We start from the raw sequence: 21935 nt of genomic DNA on the forward strand, positions 1-21935 counted from the left end.
TTTTGCATTTACTTATATTTGCATTTGCACAGTTTGTTGTCTTCCACACCCTGGTTGACCTTTCATTGAACCTGTTATAGTTACTATTCTATAGATTTGCTGAGTATGCCCACAAAAAATGAATCTCAGGTTTGTATATGGTGACATATACGTACTTTGATAATAAATTTACTTTGAACTTTGATTGACACTAGGCACAGGAATGTCTGTACATAAGGTGACTGACAGGAAATGATAAAGTAGTGGTGGTTGGGGGAGCGGAGGGGTGGGTTAGTGGGTGGAGGTGTTGATCAGCCTTACTGATTGGGGAAAGTAACTGTGTTTGCGACTGGTGGTCAAGAATAAGGATCAACTTTATTCACCACAGACACTTTCATGTATTAGGAATTTGCTGTGGTGTGTTAGTCAGGGTATGACAAGCAACAAAAATCGACAGTCAGCAATCATAAAGTATAAAGAATTATATAAAAATAAAATCAGGTTAAAGGACAGAATTAAATATCCATTAATACATAAATACCAGTACATATTTACAACTTGGACATCATTATAAACAGTGATTTAAAGTATTTACAGTGCAGTGATGGGGTAATAGATAGAAGGGGTGAGGGTGGGTACACTAAACAGAATAGTTGATCAGAGAATCTGCCAGGGAAAGAAACTTTTAAGATATCAGGAAGTTGTTTTAATACCTCTATAGTGCTTTTCAGAAGGGAGCTTTGGAAAACGCAGTTTGCAGGGTGGGTAGTGTTCACAATGACTTTCCTTGCCTGCATCTTTGTCCTGGACACTTACAACTCCTGCGGTAACAGTAGACTTCGGCCAATGATCTGACAGTTCACTGCAGTTCTTGTACATTGTGAGAGGATGCTGCACCGAACTAGACAGCAATGGTTGATGTGAGGATGCTTCATGTTGACAATGTAGAATTACACAAGGATGTTTTGGGGAAGATGGAATTTTACCAACATCCTGTGCCGAGCCTTTTTGTTAATGAAGGAGATATAGTCCTGAGAAATAATTATGCCTCGGAACCCCATTCCTAGCCTTCTGTCATGCCTTTTAGTATTGCCCTAAAAAGACTATCCGGCCCATCACCTCTCTGCAGTCTCGCTCTTAAATTAATCCAGCAAATGCAACTCACCACCTCTTTCAACATACTCCAGTTAATCATTTTCTAATTCCCTTCTTTAAGCAATCTTAGTCATAGAGCAGGGAGGCATGTGAGACTGCGGACACTGGAAATCCTGAGTAACACATAGAAAATGCTGGAGGAACTCAGCAGGTCAGGCAGCATCCATGGAAATGAATAAACAGTCAACATTTCAGGTCAAGACCCTCCATCAGGAGTGGAGTAGAATGGGGCAGAAACCAGAATAAGAACATGGAGGAAGGAGAACAAGCTGGCTGATGAGGGGGAAGATGGGTGGGTGGGGGTGGTGGTGCAGTAAGGGGTTGGGAGAGGATAGGTGGAAAAGATAAAGAACTGAAGAGGAGAGATTCAATAGTGCTATACATAATAATGAAGGGTATAGACAGGGCAAATCAAGCAGGCTTTTTCCCCACTGAGGTAGGGTAATACTAGAACTACAGGTCATAGGTTAAGGGTGAAAGGTGAAATGTTTAAGGGGAATCTGAGCAGGAACTTCTTCACTCAGAGGGCAGTGCAGTGGTGGATCTACAGTGGAAGTGGTAGATTCAATATTAAGAAAAGTTTGGGTAAGTACATTGATGGGAGGTATATGGAGGGCTATTGTAGAGATGTGGATCAATAGGTCTAGGCAAAATAACTGTTCAGCATTAACTAGATGGGCCAAAGGACTTCCTTCTGTGTTGTAGTGCTCTCTGAGTCTATCAAACAGCTCCTCTGGAGGGGGAGAAAGAAGTGATGTTGCAGGACGATTAGAAATCCATCCCCTCTGGTCACCAACATTTGGAACAGCCCCATTACTTACTTTACCAAACCCTTTAAGATGTTAGGTCAAATCCCTTCTCAAGAACCACCCAGGATTTTCAACACAGGGCCATCTTCAAAATCACAATTCCCGTGTCTGTAACTTCCCACACAGGACCATCACAATTCCCATGTCTGTAACTCCCCACACAGGACCATCACACCCACCATGTCTGTAACTTCTCACACAGGACCATCACAATTCCCATGTCTGTAACTCCCCACACAGGACCATCACAATTCCCATGTCTGTAACTCCCCACACAGGACCATCACAATTCCCATGTCTGTAACTCCCCACACAGGACCATCACAATTCCCGTGTCTGTAACTCCCCACACAGGACCATCACAATTCCCATGTCTGTAACTCCCCACACAGGACCATCACACCCACCATGTCTGTAACTTCTCACACAGGACCATCACAATTCCCATGTCTGTAACTCCCCACACAGGACCATCACAATTCCCATGTCTGTAACTCCCCACACAGGACCATCACAATTCCCATGTCTGTAACTCCCCACACAGGACCATCACACCCACCATGTCTGTAACTTCTCACACAGGACCATCACAATTCCCATGTCTGTAACTCCCCACACAGGACCATCACAATTCCCATGTCTGTAACTCCCCACACAGGACCATCACAATTCCCATGTCTGTAACTCCCCACACAGGACCATCACAATTCCCGTGTCTGTAACTCCCCACACAGGACCATCACAATTCCCATGTCTGTAACTCCCCACACAGGACCATCACACCCACCATGTCTGTAACTTCTCACACAGGACCATCACAATTCCCATGTCTGTAACTCCCCACACAGGACCATCACAATTCCCATGTCTGTAACTCCCCACACAGGACCATCACAATTCCCATGTCTGTAACTCCCCACACAGGACCATCACAATTCCCGTGTCTGTAACTCCCCACACAGGACCATCACAATTCCCATGTCTGTAACTCCCCACACAGGACCATCACACCCACCATGTCTGTAACTTCTCACACAGGACCATCACAATTCCCATGTCTGTAACTCCCCACACAGGACCATCACAATTCCCATGTCTGTAACTCCCCACACAGGACCATCACAATTCCCATGTCTGTAACTCCCCACACAGGACCATCACAATTCCCATGTCTGTAACTTCCCACACAGGACCATCACAATTCCCATGTCTGTAACTTCCCACACAGGACCATCACAATTCCCATGTCTGTAACTTCCCACACAGGACCATCACACTCCCCTCAGTGACTGTAACTTCCCATACAGGACTATCCCCCCCCTCCCCGTTATTTTAACTTCCCACACAGGAACATCTCCCTTGTGACTGTAACTTCCAACTAACATTCTCCACACAGCACCATCTCCCCTGTAACTAACTTCTGCCCAAGATTCTCCACACTGGGTCATTTCCTCTGTGACTGTAACTTCTTACGGCACAGATTCAAAGTTTAGAGTAAATTTGTTGTCAAAGTACTTATATGTGCCATATACAACCCCAAGATTCATTTTCTTGTGGGCATACTCAATAAATCCAAGAAACACAATAGAATTAATGAAAGGCACACCCAAAGGAACAGACAAACAGCCAATGTGTAAAAGACAACAAACTGTGCAAATACAAATAAAAACAATAAATATTGAGAACATAAAATGAAGAGTCCTTGAAAGTGAGTCCATTGATTGTTGGAACAATTCAGTGATGGGACAAGTGAATTTGAGAGAAGTTATCCATGTTGGTGTAAGAGCCTGATGGTTGAGGGGTAATAACTGTTTCTGAACCTTGAGGCTCCTGTACCCCTTCCTGATGACAGCAACAAGAAGAGAGCATGAACTGGGTGGAGGGGATCTCTGATGATGGATGCTGCTTTCCTGCGGCATCACTCCATGTAGATGTGCTCAATGGTTGGAGAGAGCTGTACCCAGGATGGACTACTTGTTGTAGGATTTTCCAATCAAAGGCATTGGTGTTTCCATGCCCAGCTGTGATACACCAGATCACCAGAGACTAGAGACAAGATGTGTTTCTCCATCACACATCTTTTCTTTCTTTTTCAATCTTTTTATTGAGTTTCATATATATATAAAAAAAACAACATATTAATGAATAGGTTATAAATACAATAGACTTGAAATTGCATTAATAATAGGATAATAATATCCTATTAAACATCAACAAAAAAAGGTACATTAATCAATCAAGTCTATATAATTATATATGAAAAAAAACAAAAATAATCGTCAAAAGAAAAGGAAAAAAAAATTGAAAATATTTAAAAGAGAATATATATTGAAAAAAAAACACTAAACTAAACTAACATGGGCAATAATAACAGTTTATAAGTATATGATAGTGTCAAAGAACTCCGGAACTCCATACCTGAACATGAATAAACAGAGAGAAGGTCTGAAAAAGGCCAAATTAATTCATATGAAAATGTCGAATGAACTGTCCCCAAGTTTCTTCAAATTTAATTGATGAGTCAGAGATAGTGCTTCTAATTTTTTCCAAACTCAGATAAGAAATAGTTTGAGAAAACCACTGAGACGTGGTAGGAGGATTTACTTCTTTCCAGTTTTGTAATATAGACCTTCTGGCCATTAATGTTACAAAAGCAATCATTCGTCTGATTGGAGGGGAAAACCGATTACCATCCTCATTTGGTATACCAAAAATTGCAGTAATAAAATGAGGTTGTAAATCGATATTCCAAATTGAGGAAATGGCAACAAATATGTCCTTCCAATATTTATGTAAAGTGGGACATGACCAAAACATGTGGGTCAATGAAGCCACTTCTGAGTGACATCTGTCACATTGAGGGTTAATTTGAGAATAGAATCGAGCAAGCTTATCTTTAGACATATAAGCTCTATGTACAATTTTAAATTGTATTAAAGCATGTTTAGCACATATAGAAGAGGAATTAACCATTTGTAAAAATTTTTCCCATTTATCTGTTGATATATTGTATCGAAGTTCTTTTTCCCATTCTTGTTTAATTCTATCTGATATTTCTGGTTGTATCTTCATAATCATGTTATAAATAAAAGCTACTAATCCCTTCTGACAAGGATTAAAGGTAAAAATCAAATCTGAGAATTCCATTGAAGTTGAATTGGGAAAAGATGGTAGAACTTTATGTAAGAAATTTCTGATTTGTAAGTATCTAAAAAAATTAGATTTAGGTAATTTAAATTTGTTGGAAAGTTGGTCAAAAGACATCAAAGTACCTTCAAAAAAAAGATCACGAAAACATTTTATACCTTTCCTTTTCCATATGCTAAAAGCTTGATCTGTCAATGAAGGTTCAAAAAAAAATTAAGTAAAATAGGGCTATCAAGAACAAAGTTTTTCAGAGTAAAAAACTTACGAAATTGAAACCAAATTCGTAGTGTATGTTTGATAACAGGATTAGATATCTGTTTATTGAATTTAACTAAATCAGCAGGAAGAAAAGAACCAAGAACGGAGAATAGAGAATATCCCTTTACCTCACTACATTCCAAATTTACCCACTGTGGACACAATGGTGAGTCCAAATCTAATTTCCAATACGTTAGGTTACGAATATTATTCGCCCAATAGTAAAATCTAAAGTTAGGTAAAGCTAAACCACCATCTTTTTTAGATTTTTGTAATTGCCTTTTACTTAACCTGGGGTTTTTATTTTGCCACACAAATGAGGAAATTTTTGAATCAATGTTGTCAAAAAAAGATTTAGGAATAAAAATTGGTAAGGCTTGAAATAAATATAAAAATTTCGGTAAAATCATCATTTTAATAGCATTAATCCGACCAACTAATGATAGGAATAAGGGAGACCATCTTGTAGTAAATTGTTGAATTTGATGAAGCATAGGTAAGAAATTCAGTCTAAATAAATCTTTATATTTCTTGGTGATTTTTATACCTAAATAGATAAAGTTATCAGTAACAACTTTAAATGGTATCCTGTCATTCAATAAGGTTTGCGCGTTTAAGGGGAATAATTCACTCTTATCTAAGTTTAATTTATAAACAGAAAAACTACCAAATTGAGCCAACAAGGATAAAATAGCGGGAATAGACCTGTCAGGATCAGAAATACATAACAGCAAGTCATCAGCATAAAGTGATAATTTGTATAACTTCTCATTACGGGTGATACCAAAAATATTAGGAGATTCACGAATAGCAATGGCTAAAGGTTCTAATGCAATATTAAATAATAAAGGACTTAAAGGACAACCTTGTCTCGTACCACAGAACAGAAGCAACAGGTTTATAATATATTAATTTAATCCATGATATAAAATTAGGACTAAAATTAAAATTTCTCAATGCATTAAATAAGTATGTCCATTCAACTCTATCAAAAGCTTTTTCAGCATCTAATGAGATAACACATTCTGGGGTTGTGGGTGATGAAGTATAAATCATATTAATCAATTTTCTAACATTAAAAAAGGAATACCGATTCCTAATAAAACCAGTTTGATCTTCTGAAATAATCTGTGATAGTACCTTTTCTAATCTAATGGCTAAAATTTTTGTAAGAATCTTAGAATCTACATTTAATAATGATATAGGGCGATAAGATGCACATAAAGTAGGATCTTTATCTTTTTTAAGAATTAGAGAGATAGTAGCTTCATAAAAAGATTGAGGTAATCTCTTCTTAACAAACGCGTCATTAAAGATTTCACATAACCAAGGAGAAAGCAAAGAAGAAAAAGTTTTAAAAAATTCTACAATATAACCATCAGGGCCAGGAGCTTTCCCTGAATTCATTGATGAGATAGCTTCTCTTATTTCGGCCATAGAGATAGGAGCATCAAGCAAGCTACGATCTTCATCTATCAATTTAGGAATATTCAAATTGTTAAAAAAATTATCCATCATGGATAGGTCACCATCAAATTCTGATTGATATAAAGATTTATAAAAATCTTGAAAAGTGTTATTGATTTCTTTATGATCAGTAGTTAAATTACCGTCTTGTTTAGGAATTTTAATAATTTGTCGCTTAGTCGAAATAGCTTTTAATTGATTAGCTAACAATTTACCAGTTCGATCACTATGAATATAAAATTGAGCCCTGGTCTTGATTAATTGATTCTCAATTGAAGAAGATAATAATGTTATGTTCCATTTGAAGCTCAACTCTCTTCTTATAAAGTTGTTTGGTAGGAGTAACGGAATAAATCTTATCAATTTCTTTAATTTTATCTACCAATAAAGCTATATCTAAATATCTTTGTTTTCTTTTACCAATGGAATATGAGATAATTTGTCCACGGATAAAAGCCTTGAAGGAGTCCCAAAGTATTCCTCTATCAATCTCTTCGGTATAGTTTGTTGAAAAAAATAAGTCAATTTGTTGTTTTATGAAGGTAATAAATTCTGGATCTTGAAGCAAAGTAGCGTTGAGTCTTCAAGATCTAGTATTAATGGAAGTCCGAGATCTTGATAGATAACTTTAAAGGTGCATGATCCGAAATGGCAATAGAATCGTATTTACAATCAGTAACATCTGTTAATAAACGATGATTAATAAGGAAATAATCAATTCTAGAATAACTATGATATACATGTGAAAAAAAATGAAAATTCTTTATCTTTAGGGTTCAAAAACTGCCATATTTCAGTAATTCCTGAAACGACCATAAAAGAATTAATAAGTAAGGCTGATCTATTCGGAGGAGTTCGAGTACGTTTAGATCTATCCATTGAAGGATTCAAACAACAATTAAAATCTCCACCAATTATCAACATATATTCATTTAGATTAGGAAGGGAAGTAAATAAATGTTTAAAAAATTCAGGGCAGTCAAAGTTTGGAGCATAAATATTAACTAGAACGACTTTTTGATTAAAAAGTGAGCCAGTTATCAACAAAAATCTGCCCTGTGGATCAGAAATAATTTCATGATGTGTAAACGAAATTGAGGGGTCTATAAAAATAGACACACCCCTAATTTTGGCGGTACAATTCGAGTGAAATTGTTGACCCTTCCAGAACCGAAAAAAAAAAGTTGATTATCCTCCCTCCTAATATGGGTCTCCTGTGCAAAAATAATATTAGCGTTCAATCTATGGAATACTTTAAATATTTTTTTACGTTTAATTGGATGATTTAAACCATTAGTATTCCAGGAGATAAAGTTAATAGATTTATCCATCATGCCAATATTAGTTGTGTGTATCATAAAAGGTTAAAAAGACATAACCCATAATTCAGGAAGAAGGAAAATTGATTCAGGAGCAACCGGAGAACATGACACCTCAACAATATTAATAATTTAAAGTCGGCCCATAAACTAAAAGCAAAAAAATAAAAAGCAAAAGCGTGAAAAAAGATCCCTACCCCCTACCCCCACCCTTCGAAAGAAAGCCAAGCGGCAGGCGCATAATCTAATACTAACATTACCCCCATTTCAAGATGGCAGCTCCATAAAAAGATTTAAAAAAAACTATGTAACACCCAAATTAAAATATAGGGTTGCAAAAAGAAAATATATATCAGTCAGAATGAAAAAAAACTAATATAATAAAACAATCATTAATAAAAAAGAAGTATTAACATTAAAATTTGAAAGTGTAATATACCTTTAAAAAAAATTCCATATTCAAATACAAGAAAGATGACGTTTCAAAAGCAAAGACTTATGGGAAGAAGAAACAACATTTTGAAAAAGCCATATTACAAAATATAAATGTAAGTTCAGCAATCTATTAAAAAATTTGATAAAAAAGAGTTATCAAAATAGGATTTAAAAAAAAGATTTAATAGACACTATAATATATATAAAAAAAACTTAAAAATTCAAAACATTCGTCCCATTTCTAAGTACAGGCAGACAAATAAACGCTTACAGAAAGCAAAGTCTTATGGGAAGAAGAAACGACATTTTGAAAAAAAAAGTAAATCATTATTACAAAATAAAAACGTGTATATCCGAAACAGAAAAAAGAATAAAAAAAAGGATATTATAAGAATTAAAAGAGCATCTATAAACAATGATAATAGTAGTAAAAAAAAAGAACCAGACCCGTAGATCAGGATAAAAAGTTGTAACCCAGCTTCATAGGTTAAAACTTAAAATGAGATGGCATCCTCTCTCCGAAAAATCTTCAATATAACACATAGTTCAAGTTGCACTAGAAGATCGATATTCTTCAACAAATTTCTTCGCTTCTTCCGGAGTGTTAAAAAATTGTTGACTGTTGTCATTCAGCGTAATTCTAAGCTTCGCTGGATACATTAAAGCTTGTTTAAGACCAATCGAGTGGATCTCTGCCATCACTGGTTTAAAAGCGATTCTCGCTCTCATTACGTCGTATGAATGATCTTCAATAATTCGAAATGTGTTAGTATTGTAAGAAATCATACCTTTTTTACGAGCTAATCGAATTAAAAGCTCTTTCACCCAAGGATAATGAAGGCAAACAATCACCGCTCGTGGTTTACCAGTCACAGCCAAAAATCTCGCAACTCTGTGAGCGCGGTCGATAACAGGTTTAGCTTGCAAACCTTCACCACCGAAAATTTCCCACAATAATTTAGAGAAAAAATCAGTTAAATCACCGGACTCAACTTTTTCGGGAAATTCGATGATACGCAAATTCTGTCTGCGAGATCGGTTTTCGAGATCAGTAATTTTAAACTTATACTGATCCATGGTTTTAGCAGTTGACTCAATCTTCTTCTCCAGCGCTTCAATTGTACGTACTTTTTCACAAATTGATTTTTCAAGAGTCGTGATCTTATCTTCATGCCGCTGAATATCTGATGCCTGCGAATGAAGCTTAGTTTCAAGCGATCTATCAGCTTCTTCAAGTTCAGATATTTTCATGGTAAGCTTATTTTCCAAACTTGTCAGTCTACTTCCCAATTTACCTTCTAATCTGCCTTCCAAACCCGCAAGTTTAGCGTCCAGAAGATTAGAAATTATGTCGACGGGAAAAGGATCCTTAGACAATTTCTTGCTTGTAGCCATTTTAAGTTTGACAAGATTAGATCAACTATTGTTTTAGGAAAAAAAAAGTTAATCAGAAGTAGCAACTCATATGATTAAATTCGAAAAGATTTGATTAAAGGGTGATTATAGTTGAAAAAATGAAGAGCGCCTAAAAGGCAGATGTTTACGTCGCCATCTTGAAACTCCACCCATCACACATCTATTGAGGTTTGCCAAGGTCCTTAAACACATTACCTCACTGAGAATCACCCAAACTGGTGAGTCTGACAGGGTGGACAAACGAACAACCTCTAGCGGCCCGAACGAAGGGTCTACCTCTCCCTCTGCAATGCCGTTTGTGAAGTAAGCTGGAACACAAGGAAAGGAAATGAAAAACAATTAGATATAAAAAACAGACATTGCTTGACACACTCAGCAGGTCAGATAGCATCAGCGCAGGCTAAACAGGTAAATGTTTCTTTGAAGAAATGTCATTGATGTAAAATATTAACTCTGCTTCTCTCTCTGCATTTGGGTGTGCAGTCGGTAGAGCTGTCTGTGTGGAGTTTGCACAGTCTCCCAGTGGGTCCTCTGGTTCCCTCTGACATGCCGAGGATGTGTAGCTTGGTAGGGTAACTGGCCACTGTATATTGCTCCTTGTGTGGAGGTGAGGCGTAGAATACGAGGGAGTTGATGGAAGTGTGGATTAGTATAAAAACAGCTGGTTGACAGTCAGCATGCACACTGTGGGCCACAAGACCTATTTCCTTGCTCCACGTCTGTGACTCCAGATTGCTGATCTGCATTTTCTGTTGGATTAAACAGTTTGGCAAGCCAAAGACGGAACAACTCTAAATAATCTTCAACTCTTTCTCTCAGAATCGTGCTGAGCCTTTACCTAATAGCGGTAAAGGTACCTTTATAGCGGTAAAGGTACCTTTATAGCGGTTAGCATAACACATTATAGTGCCAGTGATCGAGGTTCAATTCATATCGCTGTCTGTGAAGGAGTTTGTACATTCTCCTTGTAACTGCATGGGTTTCCTCCCACATTCCAAAGGTGTACGGGTTAGAGTTAGTGAGTTGCTGGCATGCTGTATCGGCGATGGAAACTTGGTGACATTTGTGGGTGGCCCCAGCACATCCTCAGATAGTGTTGGCAAATGACACATTTCACTGTATGTTTCGGGGTGTACTTCAGACAAATAAAGATAATCTTTAAGACCACTAAGTCAGATCAACACACTCAAAACTGCTGGAGGAACTCAACAGATCAGGCAGCATCTGCAGAGGGGAATAAACAGGCAACATTTCAGGCTGAGTTCCTTCATCAGACCTTCTCAGTCCCATGTTACATTAATCAGTAAAAGTGTAGGGTTAAGTATCGTTGTCTTACCAATTCGGATATAGCCATCCTCTGTTCGCTGATATTTGGGAAACTTGTCTTTTCCATCCAGCAAGGTTTCCTTCCCCGACTGTACTGTCTGTGAACCAGAGTGACAAAATGTAACTAGGCAACTCTCACCTCCTGAAGAACTAATCTGCCCAAAACTACTGCAGAAAGCAAGCAAGAAGCTGCAGAGAGTAGTGGATTTTGCCCAATACATCACAGACAAATCCTTCCACACCATCAGTAGTACTGTACCTACAGGAGGTTCTGCCTCAAGTACTTCCTGTTGTTGTTTTCATTTATTTTCCTTTCCTCAATGCACTGCTGTAATGAAATGGTCTGTGTGGATAGCATGCTTCTGCATGGTACATGTCTCACTGACAGTAACAAATCAATTTGTGCATTTACAACTGTCAAAACATTTCCAGTAGTGGAAGAGTCTGGGACCAAGGAGCACAGCCTCCAAAGAGAGAGGGTTCACGAGAATTATCTTGGGAATGAAAGGGCTAATGTATGAGGAGTGTTTGATGGCTTTGGGCCTGTAATTGCTAGAGTTTAGAAGAATGAGGGCAGGATCTCATTGAAAGCTATCAAACACTGAAAGGCTGAGATAGAGTACATGTGGAGAAAATGTTTCCCAGAGAGGCAGAGTCTAGGACCAGAGAGAACAGCTTCAGAATAGAGGGTAAAGCTTTAGAACAGAGACAAGGAAGAATTTCTTTAGCCAGAGGTTGGCGAATCTGTGGAACTCATTGCCACAGACTCCTGTGGGTGGCCAAGCCATTCAGTATATTAAGAAAGGTTCTTGATTAGTCAGAGTGTCAAAGGTTATGGGGAGAAGGCAAAAGAATGGGTTTGGGATGGATAATAAATCAGCAATGAAGGAATGGTGGAGCAGACTGGACGGGAGGAACGGCCGAATCCTGCTCCAGTGTCTTAACATTGAAACGTAGAAAAATAGAAAATCTACAGCACAATACAGGCCCTTCAGTCCACAATGCTGTGCCAAACATGTACTTACTTTAGAAATTACCTAGGGTTACCCATAGCCCTCTATTCTTCTGAGCTCCATATACTATCCAGGAGTCTATTAAAAGACTCTAGTATATCTGCCTCCACCACCGTTGCCGGCAGCCCATTCCATGCACTCACCACTCTCTGAGTAAAAAACTTACCCATGACCTCTCCTCTGCACCTACTTCCAAACACCTTAAACCTGTGTCCTCTTGTGGCAACCATTTCAGCCCTGGGAAAAAGCCTCCAACTATCCACACGTTCAATGCCTCTCATCATCTTATACACCTCTATCAGGTCACCTCTCATCCTCTGTCGCTCCAAGGAGAAAAGGCCAAGTTCACTGAACCTATTCTCATAAGGCACACTCTCCAATCCAGGCAGCATCCTTGTAAATCTCTTCTGCACCCTTTCTATAGTTTCTCCATTCTTCCTGCAGTGAGGTGACCAGAACTGAGCACAGTACTCCAAGTGGGGTCTGACCAGGGTCTTATCATCAAAGATCCACACATCTGGCCATACCATCCTCTCACAGATCCCATCAGGCAGGATGTGCAGAAGCTGGAAGACCTACACCACCAGGATCAGGGACAGTTACTTCCCTTCAACCATACAGTTCTTGAACCAGCTGGCAAAACCCTAATCACACATACAACATGCTGGAGGAACTCAGCAGGTCGGGCAGCATCTGTGGAAACGAGCAGTCAACGTTTCGGGCCAACACCCTTCATCAGGACTGAAGAGGGAGGGGGCAGGAGCCCTATAAAGAAGGTGGGGGGAGGGTGGAAAGAAACATAGAAAATAGGTGCAGGAGTAGGCCATTCAGCCCTTTGAGCCTGCACCGCCATTCAGTATAATCATGGCTGATCATCCAACTCAGAACCCTGTACCTGCTTTCTCTCCATACCCCCGATCCCTTTAGCCACAAGGGCCATATCTAACTTCCTCTTAAATATAGCCAATGAACTGGCCTCAACTGTTTCCTGTGGCAGAGAATTCCACAGACTCACCACTCTCTGTGTGAAGAAGTTTTTCCTCATCTCGGTCCTAAAAGGCTTCCCCTTTATCCTTAAACTGTGACCCCTCATTCTGGATTTCCCCAACATCAGAAACAATCTTCCTGCATCTAGCCTGTCCAATCCCTTTAGAAGTTTATATGTTTCAATAAGATCCCCCCTCAATCTTATAAATTCCAGGGCAGGTGGGAAGAAGGAGGAAGAATGATGCCGTTGTTAGTTAAAGACAAGTGCAGTATATCCCCTGGGGATCCCAGGACCTAGAAGGGCTGAAAAACACTGCCCAATCTACATGAAGGAGCAGGGAAATGGATTAGAGCCTTTGAAGAAGAAACGGCGGGACGATTATTGGCTATGGGAGATTTGAAGGCACTATTGATAAGGTTGATGGGAACTTCCAAATTTAACGAACTAATGTAAATGGCTGGCATAGTAAACTCGAACGACCCGAGAACTGATGGAGACCGGTTTGACTGAGTGAGGCAGAGGGTATGGCAGGCCCTCAGGAAGCTTTATCCACCCAGAGTGGACCCCAAAGCCTTAAAGGGGGATCCACTGGGAGACACTGAAAACCCAGCAGCCTACGTAGAAAACCAACAGTCGGAAAATAGCCACACTGTTATTTATCACCACACTGTTCCAACATAGCATTTTGGATGCAATGCCTCCGCAAGTAAAATCCAAACTGGAGGAAGTGGTTGGGCTAACGTCAATGACCCCACAAGAATTTAGAGACCACGTAGTCCATGCAGTTGAGAAATACCAGAAAGACAAACGAAGGTTGGCTGAGCAGCAGGAAGAGGTGCAAAGAAAGTTAATACAAATGCAGCTCGAAGAACTCAAAAAGAAGGAAAAAGAGAAAAGCAAAAAGATGCTGCCAGCAACCACCGGTCCGAGTACAGCCATCGAACTGAATGAAGCACCGTGATATGGAGGAACCGATCATACTGTAAGACAAGGGCCGGAAAACCCCATGCCAATAATCAACGTCTTTGGAGGAGCATTCCCACAAATGCCCTATCAGGAACAGACTAATTTCAAACAGCCCAGACAGGACTGGAAGTCCCAAGGAGGGGGACAGAGGAGCTATGGGCAGAGGGGATCAGTGAGGAAACAGGGGGAAAGAAAGAGAGGTAGAGAGATTGTGCTGGGGATGTAATCAGCCAGGTCACATGAGAAGAGATTGTCCGTTTACACCATGGCCTGTCACACACCAGCAGGAACTGATAAGAAGGGAACTAAAGTTTAGCCAAGGACCAGCCCCCACAGGCCCAAGTGGACCTGTGAACCCCATGCGAGGTATTAGGGGTGGGAAGGGACATTACCCAATGATAACAAGGGAGGCAGACGAGGAACCCATTGTTCAGGTTATGTTAGAAGGGCAACTGACACCAATGATAATAGATACTGGAGCCACGTACACTTGTGTACAGCCACAGTATGCCCTTCACCTTCCCATGTCAGGAAAGTTTATTAAGACGGTAGGGTTCTCGGGGAAAACACAGTTGACACAGTGCACGGCTCCAGTGCGGTTGAGAATGGGAAATAAAGGAATTGTTTTGCCAGTGCTAGTATTTAAAGGAACTTCTATTAATTTGTTAGGCAGAGATGCCTTATTGAAATTGGACCAGAAATGGGCTAAGTGTGGAAAGAGCAGGGGCTCAACTGATAGTGCGAGAAGACAAGAAGGCTAACGTCTTTTGGATAGGAGACATCGCAGATCAGATTCAGGAAACCTGGGAAAAATGGGAAAAGGGCATGCAGGCTATATTACCCAGGGCTGTAATGCCCAAATCTGAGCTACATTGTAGTGATTTTTGACGAGACTCAGAACAGAGAGTTAGAGGAGAGGTGGCACCTGGAGGCATGTACCCAACAGCACCTGGAAAGGGAGGCTGTGATAATTCGAAAGCAAGGGGCAGCTTTACAAGTTAAGTGGAACACCTTTTTAGAAAAATGGTACAGGATACCGGAGGCTGCGCCCCACGTAACGTTGTTGGTAAACAAGTGATATCAGTCTAAAGACTTAGGACCCTTAGTTAAGAGTGCTGAAACCATAACAGTGTGGAGGAAAATCACGGCAGAGGTGTGGATATCAGAAGACAACAATTGCATTAAAATAATGGTAAGTGTAGATATGGTAGGGACAGTGAGAGAGGTCGAAATAACTCCCCAACCACACATGCCATTGCTGGGAAAGGAAAGAGGCCAGCAGAAAGATAGGTTAGATGAGTTGCCGTCTATTCTGTGGTCACAGCATGACACGGACGTACGGAAAATAAAAACAGCTAGTCCGATGGAAATAAGGCTGAAAAGGGGAGCAATTCCACCCAGGAGACCACAATACCCTCTAAGACCAGAAGCAGAAGAGGGAATAGCATCGACAGTGCAAGGGTTGCTTGAAATAGGAGTGTTTAAAAGAACAAACAGTCCATGCAATACCCCGTTGCTGCCGGTCTTAAAAGCAGATAAATCTAAGTGGAGATTGGTGCATGATTTGCGAGCGGTAAATGATGTGGTAGAGGACTGGCCAGCGGTAGTCCCCAACCCACACACACTTTTGACTAATGTTCCACCAGAAGCAAGTTACTTTTCAGTGATTGATTTATGTTCGGCTTTCTTCAGCATTCCTCTAGCCGACCAGTGTCAGTATCTGTTTGCATTTACTTACAGAGGTGCTCAGTATACCTATACCAGAATGCCGCAAGGGTTTAAACATTCACCACACGTTTTTAATCAGGTGTTGAAGGCAGACCTAGAGGGCATACCATTGGAAAGTACATTGTTACAGAATGCGGATGACCTGTTGCTTTGCTCCCACAGTAAGGAACAGTGTGAGCAGGACACTATAACTCTGTTAGAGAAGCTGGAGCACGGAGGACATAAAGTATCCAAAAAGAAACTGCAATTTTGCACGCAGCAAGTGGAATACTTAGGCAGGGTAATATCCAAGGAGTGAAGGCGATAGCACCAGATCAGATTGAGACAATAACTAAGGCCCCAAAACCCCAGACTGTAGGGCAGATGATGACGTTTTTGGGAACGCCAGGGTACAGTTCAGATTGGATAGGAGAATATGCTGAGATTGAGGCACCTTTGAGAAAGATAATGAAAGAAGCAGGACATACCAATTTGATGAACGGCTTACAGTGGAATGGAGAGGCGGAGATGGCTTTCAATACTATTAGGCAAGAATTACAGTCAGCAACAGCATTAGCTTTGCCTGACTACGAGAAGGTTTTTCATTTGTATGTATCCAACCGACAGGAGGGTTATGTCACAGCGGTTCAAACACAAGAGACAGGCACAGGAAAAGCAAAGCAGCAGATAGCATACTACAGTACAAGACTAGATGAGGTGGCTCAGGGGTATGCACCCTGTTATCAGGGATTGGCGGCGCTGTACTATGCATATGAAAAGGCATCATCTGTAACCCTGGGCTATCCTGTGACACTGTACACACACCACAAAGTAGCAGAATTGCTGGGAAGAGGGAAATTTGTGCTGGTGCCAGCCAGGATAGCAGCGTATCAGTTGCTATTGACATTTCCAGACATAACTATACAGAGATGCACTACCAGTAATATAGCTGATTTTGTCCCTTTGGGCTATGAAGGAGAACCTCATGACTGTGTAGGGAAGACTATTGCATTTGCCAAATTGAGAGCAGATTTACGGTCAGAACCACTAGAGGATGCAGATAAAAAGGTTCTGTTCGTAGATGGCTCTTGTTATAGGGATTATGATGGAAATCATGCAGGGTTCTCAGTAGTGCAGCAGGATCAGTCGAGCTATAAGATTATTAGAATGGAGTCCTGTCCCTAACCGTGTTCTGCCCAACTAGCGGAAATCAAAGCCCTGACAGCTGCGTGTGAAATGATGGAATGTGAGAAAGTAGACATCTATACTGACTCAGCATATGCTCATGGAGTATGCCATTTGTTCGGGGCAGTGTGGAAACAGAGAGGTTTTAAAAAAAGGTAGTGGAGATCCCATATAACATTGTCAGCGAATTCAAGACTTAATAAAAGCCATGATGAAACCTAAAGCATTGGCTATAGTAAAATGCCAGGCACATAAAAAGGGAAATGATGTAATAACAAAGGGAAATCAAGCTGCTGACGAGGCAGCCAGAAAAGCGTCTGGATGTACATCAGCTGTCATTGCCCCCCAGGTAAGCCTAGCTCCAGAACTTGAGGTAGAGGACCTAAATGAAATACAAGGTGTGGCAACTTTGGCAGAACAGACAATGTGGAGACGAAGGGGGGCCAAGCAGAACCCGGAAGGCTTGGGGAGCATGGAAGACGGTTTGTTGGTAGCGCTCACCCCTCCACTGACGATTCTGATTTCAGAAGCGCATGGGATTGACCATTGTGCAAGGGGGGAAGTGATAAAGAAAATAAAGAAGGATGGTTTTTGGTCACCTTATTTACAGGCTTCAGTGGACTTTGTCTTGTCACAGTGCGAGGTATGCGCACAGAATGCGGGTTTCAGACATCAGTTATTTGACTGGTTAGAAAGTAGACTCGGAGGATGGGGAGCATGGCTGACTAAAATGGCAATAACTGTCAGTATTGTATTGTTGAGCTGTGCGCTTGTGCTGTGCTGTGCTGTTTTCTTCCTTGTCTCAAGTCTCTTGTAGTGCGTGCTGCAACCAAACAATTTCCGATGCTCGTGGCAATTACTGAAGCAAGCTTAGTGGAGAAAGAAACACCAAAAATGTATCGTTACAGCCTACAACACCTGCAGGATGAACAAGAGCAAAACGACAGTGTGGGAGTAGATTGTAAGGGCTTCTGAGTTTTTTTCCCTGTCTCAGGTACAAAGGGACAGGTTTTTGGCTCAGTGGCCCAGGGTAACAGGGAGAGAATACTTTGAGGTCTTGGCGCAGAAAATTATAGTTTAACCCAAGATTTGGGAATAAGTGCTTGAATTTATTGGGGCTTTTGTGTGCGGACTCAATCTTCTTTCTCTGTGTGAGACGTCTCAAAGGGGGGATATATAGGAGTAGAAAAGTTGCATTGTTTGCTGTGTAACCAAAACTATGTAGTCAGCTTTGAGTTTGCTATTTGATATGCATGTATCCAATTTAGTAGGAGAATGAAATCTTAAGAATGTAGAATCTTAAGAATAAGAATCTTAAGAATTAACACAATGGTGTGTTAATGAGAGGTAGCTAAGAGATGTAGATTAGAATATGATTAAGTCAATGGGTAGAAACAATAGTGGCGGATGTACTTGTGATACGCAACTGTAGACCGATTGGATATGCTAATGCAACTAAACCAGGTGATTGCTATAAAAAAACACTATGTACAAGGATTGGTGGGCAATCGGCGACTAGCTCAATGACTGTCTCAGCTTTGATTTGCAAATTAAAGTTTAATACTTCCTGAAGAATCTTCTGTGTCTCCTGGTTGTTTGTGGGGCACGAAAAACCATGACACTGTTTATCTGACACTCTTTGCCAGTGATGCTGCCACAAGTTTTTCATTGTACCAGTGCAACATGGACTTGTGCAGATGACAATCAACTCAATGGTGACTTTGAACAACACACTGCTTCCTCACCAAATCTCTACTTACATCAAAAGGCAAGACCTCAACAGTGGTATTGAAGAGCTTGTCGCCAGGGTGTTCAATATTCCCACTGCGGAAGAAGAACCTGAAGACAGAACAGTGAGAGTCAGACGTTAGATATGGCTTGAGAGAACAGTCAATAAATTAAAGCATTGAATACCAGAACCTCCAATGTTGCCACACAAGTTGACAGAGTGGTTAAGAAGGCGTTTAATGTGTTGGCCTTCATTAGTCAGGGGATTGAGTTCAACAGCCACAAGGTAATGTTACAGCTCTATAAAACCCTGGTTAAACCACACTTGGAATATTGAGTTCAGTTCTGGTCAACTATTACAAGAATGATGTTGAGAGGGTACAGAGATGATTTAACAGGATACCACCTGAACTAAAGAGTGTTTCTAATGTGGATAGGTTGAGTGAGCCAGGGCTTTTCTCTCTGGTGTGATGAGGGATCAGAGGTGTCTTGATAGAGGTGTACAAGATAATAAAAGACACAGATCAGGTGGACACTTAGACACTTTTCTCCCAGAGTAAAACTGGGTTATACAAGGGGCATCATTTTAAGATGATTGGAGGAAAATACAGGGGGAAATCAGAGGTAAAGAATGACGGGTGTGCAATGCACTGCCAAGGATGGTGGTAGGGGCAGATACATTCGGGACATTTAAGAGACTTTTAGATAGGCACATGGATGATAGAAAAATAGAGAATTAGGCAGGAAGGAAGGGTTAGGTTGATCTTGGAGTAGGTTAGAAAGTTGGCACAACATTGTTGGCTGAGGGCCTGTACTGTTCTATGTTCTAACATTGTGGGCGGAAGAGCCTGTACTGTGCTGTAAAATTCTATGTTCTGTGGCACTGAGATGCCATCACAAGCCTGGGAGCATCCATGAAATTCCTTTAAAACTTACTAATGAATCATCTTCCGTTACCTTCCTTAGCTCTCCTAATGATCTCTGGTGTCTGGAGGGGGTGCAGGCAAAGTTCACTGGAATGTTACTGGGTCTAGAAGGCTTGAGTTGACAAGGCAGACTGGGACTTCTCCCTGATGTGAAGGAGGCTACGCAGTGACCTTACAGAGGTTTCTACAGCCATGAGGGGCACAGATAAGTTGGATGGTCACAGGTTAGGGCAGAGGATAGAGGTTTATGGTGCTGTTGGGGAAGGAATAGTGAAGGCTGATAACAAGTAATTAAGGATGTGAATTGCATTAATTTAACAGGGAACCGCAGACAAAATTCAAGAATCTTTAATGTAATTTCCGGTACACAAGTGTACAGTTTGACAAATTTCCATAGATGTGTAGTGCAGAGGATATTGATTAGTTGCATCAAAGCTTGGTATGGAAATACCAATGCCCTTGAATGTAAAATCCTACAAAAAGTAATCAATATGGCCCAGATAATCACGAGTAAAGCTCTCACCACCATTGAGCACATCTATATGGAGTGTTGTTGCAGGAAAGCAGCATCTATTATCAGGGAACACCACCATCCAGGACATGCTGTCTTTTTGCTGCTGCCATCATTAAGGTGGTACAGGAGCCTCAGGACCCACACCACCAGGTTCAGGAACAGTTATTACCCTTCAAACATCGGGCTCCTGAACCAGAGGGGATAGCTTCACTCAACTTCACTTGCCCTATCACTGAAATGTTCCCACAATCTATGGTCTCACTTTCAAGGACTCTTCACATTTATTATTTTTACTTTTGTATTTGTACAGTTTGTTGTCATTTGCACGCTGGTTGGTTGTCTGTTGTGTTGGGTGCAGTTGTACACTGATTCCATTGTGTTTCTTGGATCTTGAATGCTCACAAGAAAATGAATCTGAAGCTTATATATGGTGACATGCATGTACTTTGATAATAAATTTACTTTGAACTTGGAGATCCAAAGCAATACAAAACACCCAATGAGATAAAGAACACAATAAAAATAAATGCATAATAGAGCTTATAGATTGATTATATGTCCATAAAGTGACACTAGGCTCAGGAGTGTCTGTACATAAGGTGACTGACAGGAAATGATAATGTAGTGGTGGTGGGGACATGGAGGGGTGTGTTAGTGGGTGGAAGTATTGATCAGCCATACTGCTTGGGGAAAGTAACTGTTTTTGAGTCTGGTGGTCCTGGCGTGGATGCTACGTAGCCTCCTCCCTGATGGGAGTGGGACAAACAGTCCATGAGCCGAGTGGGTGGAATCCTTCCTGATGTGACTGGCACCATTCTGTATGTATGTTCTTAATGGTGGGTAGGGACTAGAAGACTAGAAGTAGAGACATGGAATGCAGAGGCAACAACACCCAAGTTTCAGGAACTTCACTGAATAATGTTATGGCATGCACCCATTGATGAAATCAAAAACTGGATTTCCTGTTAAACTACGGATAATTAAGAAACAGACCTAGCCTGTTTCTTAATTAAGATCATAAGATATAGCAGCAGAATTAGGCCATTTGGCCCATTGAGTCTGCTCTGCCATTCAATCATGGCTGATCCCTTTTTCCCCCTCCTCAGCTCCACTCCCCTGCCTTCTCCTCTTAACCTTTGATGCCATGTCCAATCACAAAAACCTATCAATCTCTGCCTTAAATACGTCAATAACCTGGCCTCCACAGCTGCCTGTAGTAACAAATTCCACAAAGTCACCACCCTCTGGCTAAAGAAATTTCTCCACATCTCTATTTTAAATGGATACCCCTCTATCCTGAGGCAGTGCCCTCTTGTCCTAGACTCCCCCACCATGGGAAACATCCTCTCCACATCTACTTGGTCTCGGCCTTTCAAAATTCAAAAGGTTTCAATGAGATCCGTCCTCATCCTCCTGAATTCCAGTGAATAAAGGCCCAGTTGCATCAAACATTCCTCATATGATAACTGTTTCATTCCCGGAATCATCTTTGTGAACCTCCTCTGAACCCTCTCCAATGCCAGCATGTCTCTTCTCAGATAAGGAACCCAAAACTGTTCACAATACTCAAGGTGAGGCCTCACCAGTGCCTTATAAA

At 40.7% G+C, this 21935-nt stretch overlaps 1 protein-coding gene across 2 annotated transcripts in view; it reads right to left on the bottom strand.

Annotated features, from left to right (window-relative positions):
* mgat4b (alpha-1,3-mannosyl-glycoprotein 4-beta-N-acetylglucosaminyltransferase B) overlaps nt 1–21935 on the bottom strand; it is a 305024-nt gene that overhangs the window by 5737 nt on the left and 277352 nt on the right. For both annotated transcript variants that reach the window (XM_059990693.1, XM_059990694.1), the window contains exons 12-14: nt 18931–19009; nt 11322–11409; nt 10181–10293 (exon numbers count right to left, since the gene is read on the bottom strand). In XM_059990693.1, coding sequence (XP_059846676.1) covers nt 10181–10293; nt 11322–11409; nt 18931–19009 — 280 coding nt within the window. The remainder of the gene's footprint in view (nt 1–10180; nt 10294–11321; nt 11410–18930; nt 19010–21935) is intronic.

Source organism: Hypanus sabinus, chromosome 15 (genome assembly GCF_030144855.1).
Source record: "Hypanus sabinus isolate sHypSab1 chromosome 15, sHypSab1.hap1, whole genome shotgun sequence".
NCBI lineage: Eukaryota > Metazoa > Chordata > Chondrichthyes > Myliobatiformes > Dasyatidae > Hypanus > Hypanus sabinus.